The sequence below is a fragment of the Plecotus auritus genome, assembly GCF_963455305.1.
Source record: "Plecotus auritus genome assembly, chromosome: 3".
Classification (NCBI taxonomy): Eukaryota; Metazoa; Chordata; class Mammalia; order Chiroptera; family Vespertilionidae; genus Plecotus; species Plecotus auritus.
The window spans coordinates 86,493,864-86,508,389 of record NC_137772.1 but is presented as its reverse complement, the minus strand read 5'-3'; the positions used below and the strand labels follow the sequence as shown (position 1 = coordinate 86,508,389).

The following is a 14,526-nucleotide window of genomic DNA, read 5'->3' as shown; positions in this document are numbered from 1 at the left end:
GGCCTTTCAGCACTATGTTGAATAAGAGTGGTGAAAGTGGACATCCTTGGCTTGTTCCTGATCTTAGGGGAAAAGCTCTCAGTTTTTCACCATTGAGTTTTTTAGCTGAGGGCTTATCGTATATGGCCTTTATAATGTTGAGGTACTTTCCTTCTATTCCTATTTTATTGAGTGTTTTAATCATAAATGGATATTGTATCTTATAAAATACTGTTTCTCTATTGACAAGATCATATACTTTTTATCCTTTCTTTTGTTAATGTGGTGTATTATATTGATTGATTTACATGTGTTGAATCATCCTTGTGCCCCTGGAATGAATCCCACTTGATCATGATCATGATGTATTATTTTTTGATGTATTGTTTTATTAGATTTGCTAGTATTTTATTTAGGATTTTTGCATCTGTATTCATCAGAGATATTGGTTGGTAGTTTTCTTTTTCTGTCTTATCTTTGCCAGGTTTTGGCCTCATAAAATGTGTTAGGAAGTATTGCCTCCTCTTCAGTTTTTTGGAAGAGTTTGAGAAGGATAGGTTTTAAATCTTCTTTAAATGTTTGGTAGAATTCACTGGTGAAGCCATCTAGCTCTGGACTTTTATTTTTTGGGAGGTTTTTGACGGTTGTGTAAATTTCCTCACTGCTGATTGGTCTATTTAGATTTTCCAATTCTTCATGATTTAGTCTAGGAAGGTTATATATTTCTAGGAATTTATCCATTTCTTCCAGGTTATTGAATTTGGTGACATATAATCTTTCATACGATTCTAGTATGATCCTTTATATATCTGTGATGTCTGTGGAGACTTCTCTCATTTCTGATTTTGTTTATATGGGCCTTTTCCCTTTTTTCCTTAGTGAGTGTAGCCAGGGATTTGTCAGTTTTATTAATTTATCAAAGAACCAGCTCTTTGTTCTGTTAATTTTTATATAGTCTTTTTGTTCTCTATTTTATTCAACTGTGCTCTAATTTTTATTATTGCCTTTTTTTCTGCTGACTTTGGGTTGCTTTAGTTCTTATTTTTATAGTTCTTTAAGATGTGATGTTAGGTTGTTTACTTGGGATTTCTCTTGTTTTTTGAGATAGTCCTGTAAAATAAACTTCCCTCTTATTTCTGCTTTTGCTGCATCCCAGAAGTTTTGGTATGTTGTATTGTCATTCTCATTTGCTTCTATATGTCTTTTGATCTCATCCTTTATTTCTTCTTTGACCAAGTCATTTTTTAGTAGTATGTTGTTTAATTTCCACGTATTTGTGGGTTTCTTTACTTCATTTTTGCAGTTGATTTCTAATCTCAAGGCATCATGGTTAGAGAATATGCTTGATATAATTTCAATCTTGAATTTGTTGATGCTAGTTTTGTGACACAACATATGGAGTAGTCTTGATAATATTCCATGTGCACTGGAGAAGACTGTATGATTAGATGTTTTGTTATGAAAGGTTCTGTAAATGTCAATTATGTCTATTTGGTCTGGTATTTCATTTAAGGCTGATATTTCTTTATTAATTTTCTGTTTGATTGATCTGTCTAGAGCTATCAATGGAGTACTAAGGTTCCCAACCACAATTGTGTTTTATCTGTTTCTCCCTTTAATTCTGTGAGTAGTTGTTTTATATATTTCGGTGCTCCCTGGTTGGGTACATATATATTAAGAAGTGTTATGTTCTCTTGATGTAGTGTTCCCCTTATCATTATAAAGTGCCCATCTTTGTCTCTTGTTATCTTGAAATCTATTTTGTCATATATAGTTATGGCTATACCTGCTTTTTTGTGGGTGTTATTTACTTGGAGAATCATCTTCCACCCTCTTACTTTGAATCTACCTTTGCAGCTTAGATGTGTCTCTTGTAGGCAGCATATGGTTGGGTTTTGTTTTTTGATCCACTCTGCTACTCTGCCTCTTTATTAGTGATTTCAAACCATTTACATTTAAGGTAATTATTGATGTATGAGGATTTCCTATAGCCATTTTATTTTTTGTTTTCTGGTAGCTCTATAAGAAACAATGAGCAAATACAATCAAATTGCAGGGTATAACATGTGCAAAAATCCATTGCCTTTCTGTATACGAACAACAAAACTTCAGAAAAATTCCTTTTGCAATTGCAGCCAAAAGAATAAAATACCTAGGAATAAACTTAACAAAGAACGTGAAATACCTATATACTGAAAATTACAAAACACTATTAAATGAAATTGAAAAGGACACAACAAAATGGAAAAATATTCTGTGTTCATGGATTAGAAGAATCAACATGGTTAAAATGGCCATATTACCCAAAGCAAAATACAGATTTAATGCAATCCTTATCAAGATCCCAATGTCATTTTTTAAAAGAAATAGAACGAGAAATCATCAGATTTATATGGAACCACAAAAGACCTCGAATAGCCAGTGCAATCCTGAGAAAAAAGAATGAAGCTGGAGGTATCACGCTACCTGACTTCAAATTATACTGCACAGCCACGATAATCAAAACAGCATGGTATTGACAGGAAAACAGACTCACAGATCCGTGGAACAGAAAAGAGAGCCCAGCTATAAAACCACATGTATATGGACAGATAATTTTTGACAAAGGAGCCATACACAATGGAGTAAAGATAGTTTCTTCAATAAATGGTGCTGGGAAAACTGGAAAGCCACATGCAAACAAATGAAACTGGATTACAGTTTGTCCCCATGTACAAAAATTAATTCAAAATGGATCAAAGACCCGAAACAATAAGTTACATGGAAGGTACCAAACTTATGGACCTGGGTCATAGAGAACATTTTATGGCCTTGACCCCAAAGGCAAGGGAAGTAAAGGCAAAAATAAATGAATGGAACTACATCAAACTAAAAGCTTCTGCACAGCAAAAGAAACTGACAATAAGCCCGGCTGGTGTGGCTCAGTGGTTGAGCGTCGACCTGTGAATTAGGTCACTGTTCAATTCCCAGTCATGTCGCATGCTCGGGTTATGGGATCAATCCCCAGTGGGGGGCGTGCACGAGGCAGCCGATAAATGATTCTCTCTCATCATTGATGTTCCTGTCTCTCTCTCCCTCTCCCTTCCTTTCTGAAATCAATAAAAAATATATATATTTTTAAAAAGAAACTGACAACAAAACCAAGAGGCAGCCAACCAGATGGGATATAATATTTACAAATAGCAGCTCTGTCAAAGGCTTAATTTCCAAAATATATAAAGAACTCATAAAACTCAGCACCAAACAAAAACCCAATAAAAAATTGGGCAGAGGACCTGAACAGACACCTCTCTGAAGAAGACATAAAAACAGCTTATAGATATATGAAAAGATGTTCAACCTCACTAGCAGTTAGGGAAATGCAAATCAAAATGACAAGATACCACCTCACACCTGTTAGAGTGGCTGTTATCAACAAGCAATAACAAGTGTTGGAACAAAGGGAACTCTCATTCATTGCTGGTGGGAATGCAGACTGGTACAATCACTATGGAAAGCAGTCTGGAGATGCCTGAAAAAATTGAGAATAGAGCTATCATATGACCCAGCAATCCCTCTTCTGGGTATACACCTGAAAAACTGGAAATCAAGTATTCACCAAGATATATGCATCCCTATGTTCATTACAGCATTATTCATGGTGGTGAAGACGTGGAAACAACCAAAATGTCGTGCATAGTGCTCGCTTCTGCAGCACATATACTAAAATTGGAAGACTACAGAGGAGATTAGCATGGCCCCTGTGCAAGGATGATACCCAAATTCGTGAAGCATTCCATTTTTTTTTTTTTAAGTCCCGTGATAGAGAACTGGATAAAGAGGATATGGTACATATACACAATGGAATACTACTCAGCCATAAGAAAGGATGAAATACTGCCATTTGCAACAACATGGATGGTCCTTGAGAATATTGTGCTAAGTGATATAAGTCAGAAGACGCTAAGAACCATATGATTTCACTCATGTGGAATATGAAACTGAAACTTGTGAACACAAACAGTGTGGTGGATGCCAGAGGGAAGGGGTTGGGGGGAGGGGGTCTTAATATTTGGTGATGAGAAAAGTTTTGACTTTGATGGTGCAATATACAGATCTTATAACATAGAAACCCACACTGAAACCTATATGGTCATGTCCAATATCACTCCAGTAAATTTAATTTAAATATCTATTCAAGTTCTCTAGTGTTCTTTCTGTAGTAACTCGAAAATGTGACTGCTTGCCTTAAGAGGAAAACTTTAAAGCCTTTGAAAGAGGAAGACTCCATGAATGGTTGAATTGCTGTTTGAAAAATCCAGGCTAGACTGAAATCATTGCCTCTTTTTATATTGGCTATCTTCCTGTTCTTTGACCTCCATGTGACCTATAGATATTTCGGTTCATAGATAAAAGCGGAGGGAACTAAGCCCACAAGGTTGGAACTTTGCAGTTACTTTTCTCATATTTGGAAGGAGCTTCTCTTCTGGCTTTGCAGGCTGTGGGGACTCGCAGTATTAGCCATTTTTTTACAGAAGAAAATGTTCTTTGTTAGGAGTTTTTTCCTAATTGAGAGGAGCTGAACTTCTTTGTATGCATCATTCAGGATTTTTCCCAGCTCTCTGTTCCTTTAGCAGTTCATTCCTTCCATTCCATCATGGGATTCCTCCCTTGGGAAGGCAGTCAGCCAAATTAATCCTATATAATAAAAGGCTAATATGCAAATAGACTGAACCAGGGAACAACTAAACAATCAGTTGCTATGACGTACGCTGACCACCAGGTGGCGCGCACGCGGTACATAGCGGGTGTTGGCTATGGTGGGATGGTGGAGCAGGTGAGCGGGGAAGAAAAATTATGTAATTTTTAGCAATTGTATATTTTGTTTTGTAATGGTATAGACTATCTCGTTTTTAAAATTTTATTTTTTATCTTCAACTGAGGATATCTTTATTGATTTTTTGAGAGAGAGAGATACATCAATATGAAAGAGAAACGTTGATTGATTTCCTCCCATAGGTGCCCCTATCAGGGATTGAACCCACAACCTACATATGTGCACTGACTGGAATTAAACCCGCAATTTATCAGTGTACACGACTATACTTCAACCAAATGAGCCACCTGGCCAAGGCTAATTTTCTTTAAATGAATAATACTTATTCTCATTCTCTTTTACTATTATTCTTCTTTTAATTTCTTTCTTTTCCTCTTAAAGTACTTATATCCTAGCTATTGTAATTGACTTAGTCTAAGCCCATCGTTTTAGGAAGACTTCTTAACCTACAGCAATACAGAGTGCCCGAAAGTCAGTCTATTCTACACCATAAAATTAATCACTTATTTCCTTAGACAGTATCTAAGTACCAGTTACCAATAGAAAAGGAAAAGGTCATGTCTTAAACTATTGTATATTCCACATTTCCTAACACAGTTAAGAGTGATAGGCATTCAATATTTTTGCCAGTTGAGAGTAAGTAAGCGTTTTGTAGATTCTTGAAGATCTTCAATCTAAAGAAAATGTAAATTCTTTAAGAAATATTTAGGGTAATAAGTATTATAATCTAATGAAAACTTAAGCTAAATTTTACAGAGCTACTAATTTCTTGGAAATCTGGTTATATTCTTAATAATGAAAAAGAAAATGATCTTGTTCTGGATTGAATAGGAATAGGAAGAGGACAATGTGTAAATATGTAATCTCTTTCATTTAATTGAGATAAAATAACTTTTGCTCCTAGTACTATGTTTATATTTACTATTTTAACCTTATGTAAAATTAAAAGGCTTATGTTCATTGAGTTACATACTGTCAGTTCAACTCTGAATCTGAAAGTTCTGAATATAAATATATATTCAAACTTAAAATTAACATGTAATTTTCATCACAATTATAGAGGGGAAAATTCAGCAAGTCAGTATAAAGGATTATGGATAATGACTGTCACATTTAGGAAACTTGAATATATCCAAGAAAAAAGGGCATTTGTAGCTGTTTAGTTTCTTGGTTCTGATTAGAGGTTAAGGGCTAAAAGCCATTCAGGAATTTACTGTGCAACTATTTTGGGCATCTGTCTGGGATGCAGAGAAATGTCAATTATCTAGCATGTACTTGGATAAATTTTCACTTATATTTTAATATTTTTTAAAAATTAAGAAAAACACTTAAAATTTAAGAAAATTTTAAAAAATTAATAGAGGGGTAATTAATTTTCTACAGTACCCACTAGAGAAGAATGGTACCAGAATTACCACGATTTTAATAATGTGATTATGACTAAAACTTTTTGGAGATGGTGGCAATTCACTATAATTATAAAGGAATGAAAGAAGAGTCAGAGAATAACAGAGACCTAAGTTCATTCCAAGAGTGTTGGAATCAGTGTCAGAGGTGAAAGGGACCTAGTTTTATAGTATGGATTCTGCAGAAACAAAATGACTTACCCAGTGACATACTAGTTTAGTGGCACACCTGGGATTTTGCCTGTTCTCCTGAACCCGTTCTAATCTAGTCCAATGCCCCTCTTATTTATTCTTGTAAAAAAATTTTCACTTACTGATTTTAGAGTGGAAGGGAAAGAGAGAGAGAGACAGAGACATTAATTTGTTGTTTCACTTATGCATTTATTGGTTGATTCTTGTATGTGCCCTGACCAGGTTGGAACCTGTAACCTTGTGCATTGGGACAACGCTCAATCCCTGAGCTACCCGGGCAGGTCCCTTGTCTTATTTATTTATTTTAAACATATTTTTATTGATTTCAGAGAGGAAGCGAGAGATAGAAACATTAATGATGAGAGAGACTCATCAATCAGCTGCCTCCTGCATGCCCCTTACTGGGGATCAAGCCTGCAACCCGGACATGTACACTGACTGGGAATTGAACCTCGACCTCCTGGTTCATAGGTTGATGCTCAACCACTGAGCCACACCAGGTGGGCAAGAGAGAAACTTTGATTGGTTGCCTCCCAGACTTGCCTTGACCAGGGACTAAACCTGTAACCTCAGTTGTGCCCTGACCGAGAATTGAACTTGCAACAATTTTGGTGTGGCAGATGATGCTCCAACCAACTGAGCCACCCAGCCAGGGCTTGTTTCTTTTACCCAAAAGCCTCACATCTTGCAGATTTTTTTTTTTTACATCTTACAGATATATATATATATATATATATATATATATATATATATATATATATATATATATAAAAGAAATAGACAAGTATTTAATTGTCATATATAGATTTTATATGTTGATATAAAGTAAGTATATAAGCCTAAGTATTAAGTGAATGTACCCTAGTTCAAGACATCAGAATCTATGGGTTTTAAAGCAACAGGTAGCTTATACTAATTCTATTTTTCTTTCAATGTATTATAGTTGAAGCTTCTTGTCATAATGGGGATGAAACGATTGAAACTATTGAGGCTGCTGAAGCACTCCTCAATATGGATTCTCCTGGCCCTATGCTGGATGAAAAACGAATAAGTGAGTGGTGATGTGTTATGATTGTTCATGTTTATAAACTTTGACAAGTTATTCTTGCCATCACTGTTAGGTGAAAAATATTAAGAAAACAGAGACCATGCTTTATACTTTTTTTGTCCCAAGGACATTTTAAGGTAAAGTACTAGTTGAGGCACCTTTGCAGAAATGTTCCATTAAACAAGACTTTTTCTTTTAATTTGGGGAGTAAGGCCTTTAGGAATAAAAAGTAATTTATATAGTTGTAAAATAGCAGGTTATGCAGAATTTCTTCTCTTAACCTCATTGGTGAAAGTATTAGGATGTTTAGGATCCAAGCTATTATTATTTACTGATCTCTATAGATATTCATTAGTGAATAGGCAAACATCCATTGAAAAGTTTTCTAATACTTCATGGCATAAAATTCATTGCTACATTTGATCTGCTTTTATTTATTTATTGTGGGGGGTAAAGCGGACAAGAAAAGTGAGTTTATTTGGAAAGCCAGCAAGCAAAGAAGATGGCGGACTAGGGTCCTAAAGAACCAACTTGAGAAAGTGCTGAATTTGGCTTCTTTTATTTCAAGGGAAGGGGAAAATCAAGGGGTCACTAATGACCACAAACATCAGGATGTCAGCAAGGGTCCAAGGGAAATGGTGAAACTTCAAATTCCGATTGCCAAGTTCATATTCAGAGGTTCCTATAAATCTATTTTCTCAGTCAAGTTCTCCATCTGCCCCATTTTATGTCACCACCTCTGCCACTCGAAGTTCTCTATGGTGTGTGGGCAGGCTCCTCATCCCACCACAAACAATCTGACTTATCTGCTTTTAAATTCATGTTCTCTTGGGGCTTTTCTGACAAGAAAGTACTTAAATTCAAAATTAATACTAAAGCAATTCAAGATGTTCACTGGATATTCTCTATATACAGCAGTGCATTAGACAATAGTGTTTATACAAATGAACAGATATTGCCTCTTTCCTCAGTCTTACAATTTAATTTTGAAAACAGTTATTTATGTAAATAACTACAAAAAAACAAAAATAAAAGTCATGAGAGAGATAACAATGTTTTCTGGAAGGAGAGCGAACTCTAGCTAACAACTCCAGAGAAAGGCTTTATGGACGGAGAGCTTTGACCTTGGCTGTAAAGGACAAATAAGCTTTTAATAGGTAGAGGAAACAGGAAAGGGTATTCAAAGTAGAAGGAGTGGGTTGAGCCAAACACACAGACCTGTAAGAAAGAATCAGATGTAGATAAAAATGTTTTGGTATAGCTGAGGTGGAGATGAAATTGGAAAGGTAGGTTTGATCTAGACTGTGGGAAGCTTCGCTTGGCATGCTATGTCTATTTTCTTTTTAATTTTCAGTGTAAAGTTTTTATAGAGAAGAATAATATGGTGAGATCATATTTGGGTTTCAGAAGATAACTTTAGTAGCACTGTGAAGAGTGGAAAAGAGAAGCGAGAGAGACTGATGATAGGAAGTCAAGTAAGGGAGACATTGAAATAGTTCTGTCAAGCCTGTGCTGGTGTAGGATATCTGATTTCAGGCAGAGGAACTAAAAAGCAGGGACTAGCTTTAAAGATTTTATTTCTACTTTATTCTTTATAGAAACAATTATTTTATGAAATTATTTTGATTTGTAATACATAGTTGATGATAATTTATTTCCATTAGATAATAATATTTTTAGTTCATCTGAAGATGACATTGTTGTTGCCCCAATCACCCATGTATCCGTCACATTAGATGGGATTCCTGAAGTGATGGAAACTCAGCAGGTTCAAGAGACATATGCACACTCACCAGGAGCCTCCTCACCAGAACAGCCTAAAAGGAAGAAAGGTGAGCGGTTAATTCATTTAGGGGAAACAATGAAGTCTTGATGTGGAATCTAAATATAATGTTTGTTTAAGGATACTGCTAAACCAATTAAAACTTACATAAGAAATTGAGGGTACTCAGTATAAACTAAGAGGTATTTCTTCACATTAGATTTCTTTTGTAAAAAGTTAGATTATATTATATATTTAAAATATTTGCTCTATCTTACAGAAAAGCCTCAATCTTTTATCTAAACCCCTTTTCCACACTCAGAAAGAGCTTGGAGATAGGGGCAGGTCAGCTTACTCCCACAGGACATAGTTTGGAAACCACCAGCATAGATTCCAGTATAAGATTCCAGTGGGAAAAATACGAGTTGGACATCAGCAGATAAGTAATTGAAGAAGAAAATGTTAGAATGTGTTAAAGGGAATTTTTAACTTTAGGACCATTCTTACATTTTAAAGTCTAACACTCTTTCCATTTTATTTCATTCTGATTCTGCTCCAATTTGTTTAATATTTTAAGTTTAATATCTTGGTTAATGGCATCACTACCAGCTACCAAGTAACCTAACTTCATGAAAAAGAAGGAAAAATTCCTAGAGCCAAAAATGAAGAGGAACCTGGCTGGCGTGGTTCAGTGGTTGAGCGTCTACCTATGAACCAGGAGGTCATGGTTCAATTCCTGGTCAGGGCATGTGTCTGGGATGTGGGTTCGATCCCCAGTGGGGGGCATGCAGGAGCCAGCCGATCAATGATTCTCCCTCAGCATTGATGTTTTTACCTCTCTCCTCCCTCTCACTTCCTTTCTGAAATCAATAAAAATATATTTAAAATTCATTTTTTTAAAAATTAAGAGGACAATGAAAACAGTGAGAATGAGCTAGCACTGCCACAGCTATGAAGGGCTGAGAAGGACATGTCAGGCTTGGTATTTAGGTGGATTGGGTTTTATTTCCCTTATAGAAGCAGATGCTTAAGTCTTGGTCCAATGCAAGATGGGGTCTGGGACAGAGACCTCAACATGTAATTGGGGTCCTTGAAAGGCTATACCCACAAGAGAAAAACAGTATGCCCATTTAACAGACAGATATCAAGGAAGCTATGGCTCTGAGTGAAGGAATTCTTCCTTCAAAAATTCATAAACCTAGGCTTGCCTTAACCTAAGTTTATAATTAGATTTTAAACTATCAATTTCTTTAGGATTTCCCAAACAAGTAAATTACATAAGAGTGACCCAGGCTAGCAATAACTTTGGGACATCAGACAGAAGCTCTTGTAAAATTGTTCTGGCAAATCATGCATTCAAACCAGGCTGCATAGGATTTCCTCAAATAAAACCCTGTTGAGCACTGACTGGTGTGCTTCAGGGGTTATAATATTAGCCCTTGCACTGAAGGATGGTGGGTTCAAATCCCAGTCAAGGGCACGACCCTGGGTTACAGGTTTGATTCCCCGCTCCCAGTTGGGGCACGTGCAGGAGGCAACCAATCTCTCTCCCTCTCTCTCTCCTTTCCTCTCTAAAAACAGGTCAATTAAAAAAAATTCTAGCCCCGCTGGAGTGGCTCAGTGGTTGAGCATCAATCTATAAACCAGGAGGTCACAGTTGGATTCCCAATCAGAGCACATGCCTGGATTGCTGGCTCCATCCCCAATCAGGGGCATGCAGGAGGCAACTGATCATTGATTCTGTCATCATTGATGTTTCTATCTCTCTCTCCCTCTCCCTTCCTCTCTGAAATCAATAAAAACATTTAAAAAAGAAAGAAAATGGTATCTATCAGAAAAACACACACAGGTAAATAGGAAGCATAAAATGAGTGATAGGGATAGGAGCTAACAGAATTCTTGGCTTCTAATACTTGTTTTCATTAACACAATCAACCAGAAGGGTCTGCCTCATGAATGGGTTCTCTGCAGATGTCTGCAGTGATGGAAGTTGAGACACCTGGCTGACTAGGTTTCACATTTATACATTTGGTAGTCTTAAGAGGGGCCTGAAGAGTGACATTTTTGACACTCTTCTCTCTGACTCATGTTCACCCTTGAGGGAGTCAGCCTCAAGAATGCTGGAGTAAGAGTACTAACTAAAGTATCCAATTATGCTTGATCCTTATTGTTACTCATATACTGAATGAGACAGCATGATCATTTCTACCTAAATCACAGGCAACATTGCCATTGCCAACCAATTGTGATTCTAGATAAGTGGCAAAAGAGGATTACAAGAAGGCTTTAGGGTAGTTTGGTTGATCCAGACTAAAGCTGCACAAAATACAGTTTAATGCTACTCTTGGAATGGACTTGTTTAGAGATTGGATAATAGATAACTATAAAGTCTGTTTGCTGTAAACAGAAATATACAGAAAAATGAGATGTTTAAAAATACACAGGAAAATAAAAAAATTACTGTGGTTCACCAAAATTTTGCTTCATTTATTTTTTATATCTAGAGTTTGGGGAAGTTTCCAATTTGAGAACTAACTATGCAGAACTAACAAAGCTACTTGTCCTAAATATATCAAATGGACCCAGCAATATATTTAAAAGAGAGAAAAGCTAAAAATCTACTTTTCCTGCCTTAAAAAATGTAGAAACCTATATGGATTTTTTTTAGCTCAAGTTTTATCAGAATCAAGAATTTCCCCCTGAATTTTAAGAAAGCACTGTCAGTATTGTCAACTCAAAGACAAGATGCAATGTTTTAAACTTAACCTTATGTTTACAAATGAGCCAAAATATCATTTTCAACGTATTTGTGATCTAACCTACATCAAGGTTAAGTTTTTACTCAAATTATTTTTCAGTAAATAGCACTTAAAGAGACATACATGATCTGTGTAGAAAGTGTTTGGCACTTAAAATTTAGGATAAAGGACAAAACGGCACTTACAGCTAAATTGTCCACTCACACTTTTGAGGGCAAATATTTATGCAGAGCTGTTCTGCTTTCAGGGAGAAAAACTAAACCACCACGACCAGATTCCCCAGCCACTACACCAAACATATCTGTGAAGAAGAAAAACAAAGATGGGAAGGGTAAGTACTATTGTAATTTTCCTATAATACTTACGGGTCAAATAACGTTCAGATTGCTTTAAAATGTCTGCATATTGTAAGCAGAAACTGCCAGCTTTCTTGGCATATTAAAATGGATCTTATTGCTGCAACATGCTTATGAGATACAGTTGCCATTTTCTGTAAAGAGCATGGTAATAATGTAGCCCGGAAATCCTTTTAAAGGATGTTCACTCACCTATCCAAATAATCCATTCATTCATATAATAATGAGTCTCTTGGAAGAGTTCAGCCAGGTTAGGTTTTCAGTTTATAGACATTTTATTACATTATATTGGGGTTTTAGTATTTTAATAACTGCTTCCCAAATTTGAAGAAAAAATCATCTCAAAGTGCTTTCTCCCTAAGCCATGTCAAATCTAATTGGCAAGATTGCTCTGTTGAGATACCTTTTTTTTAAAAAAATAAATCTTTATTGTTCAGATTATTACAATTGTTCCTCTTTTTTCCCTCCATAGCTCCCCTCCACCCGGTTCCCACCCCACCCTCTGCCCTTATCCCCCACTCCCACTGTCCTCATCCATAGGTGTACGATTTTTGTCTAGTTTCTTCCCGCACCCCCCACTCTTTTTCCCCCCCGAGAATTGTCAGTCCACTCCCTTTCTATGCCCCTGATTCTATTATACTCACCAGTTTATTCTGTTCATCAGATTTTTTTATTCACTTGATTTTTTCACTTGATAGATATGTATTTGTTTTTCATAATTTTTATCTTTACCTTTTTCTTCTTCTTCCTCTTCTTAAAGAATACCTTTCAGCATTTCATATAATACTGGTTTGGCAGTGATGAACTCCTTTAGCTTTTTCTTATCTGTGAAGCTCTTTATCTGACCTTCAATTCTGAAGATAGCTTTGCTGGGTATAGTAATCTTGGTTGTAGGTTCTTGCTATTCATCACTTTGAATATTTCTTGCCACTCCCTTCTGGCCTGCATAGTTTCTGTTGAGAAATCAGCTGACAGTCCTATGGGTGCTCCCTTGAAGGTAACTAACTGTTTTTCTCTTGCTGCTTTTAATATTCTCTCTTTGTCTTTTGCTCTTGGCATTTTAATTATGATGTTTCTTGGTGTGGTCCTCTTTGGAATCCTTTTGCTTGGGGTTCTCTGTGCTTCCTGGACTTGTAAGTCTATTTCTTTCACCAGGTGGGGGAAGTTTTCAGTCATTATTTCTTCAAATAGGTTTTCAGTATCTTGCTCTCTCTCTTCTTCTGGCACCCCCATAATTCGGATGTTGGTACGCTTGAAGTTGTCCCAGAGGCTCCTTACACTATGTTCATATTTTTGGATTCTTTTTTCTTTTTGCTCTTCCGTTTGGGTGTTTTTTGCTTCTTTGTATTTCAAATCTTAGACTTGATTCTTGTGATCCTCTAGTCTGCTGTTGGATCTCTGTATATTATTTTAAATTTCAGTCAGTGTATGCTTAATTTCTAGTTGGTCCTTTTTCATATCCTGGAGGGTCTCACTAAATTTATCGGCCTTTTCTAGAAAATTCTTGAAAAACCTTATAACTGTGGTTTTGAACTCTATATCCAGTAGTTTGCTTTCCTCCATTTCTTTCATTTGTTATCTGTTTCTTTGTCTCTGCATTTTGGCTGCTTCCCTGAGTTGATAGAGTGGCTTTGTGTGCTAGGTGTCCTATAGGGCCCCGTGGCTCAGCCTCCCCAGTTACCTGAGGTGAACACTGTTGGTGCACCCCTTTGTGGGCTGTGTACACAGTCTTGTTGTAGTTAAGCCTTGATTGTTGTTGGTATCACTGGGAGGAATTGACCTCCAGGCCAGTTGGCTGTGAGGATCAGCTGTGTCTACACTGGGAGAACTTCTGTGCTGGAGACACCCTTATGAGGCAAGACTTGCTTTAGTGGGGCTTTGGTGCTCACTGAGTCTGCCCCCTGAGTGTGTCCCTTATGGATCTGAGGAGTTGTAATCTGGATGGTCCCACTCTGACCCCTGGGTACACTGGCTCTTGGATCTCCAAGGAGGTGCTAATTTAGCCTTGCCTGAAGCCACCCAGCAGGAGCTACAGAGAGATCTGCAGATTCCTCTTCTTTGTTTGGGTTTTGGAGGTGCCCAGATGAGGCCCAGCTGTGAAGCAGTGCAAGCTGCTGTGGGGCCTTGGGCCTTCTTTTGGATGTTCTGGGTCTCTCTGACTCAGCTGCATTTTGTTAGGTCAGTTTAGATTTCAAAGGACCAGGCCAT

General features: G+C 36.8%; 1 protein-coding gene across 1 annotated transcript in view; it reads left to right on the top strand.

Annotated features, from left to right (window-relative positions):
* The window catches only part of ELF1 (E74 like ETS transcription factor 1), a 57,012-nt gene that overhangs the window by 30,359 nt on the left and 12,127 nt on the right, over positions 1–14,526 (top strand). Inside the window, 3 exon segments of the mRNA XM_080658937.1 lie at positions 7,337–7,444; positions 9,106–9,273; positions 12,210–12,293. Coding sequence (XP_080515063.1) covers positions 7,337–7,444; positions 9,106–9,273; positions 12,210–12,293 — 360 coding nt within the window.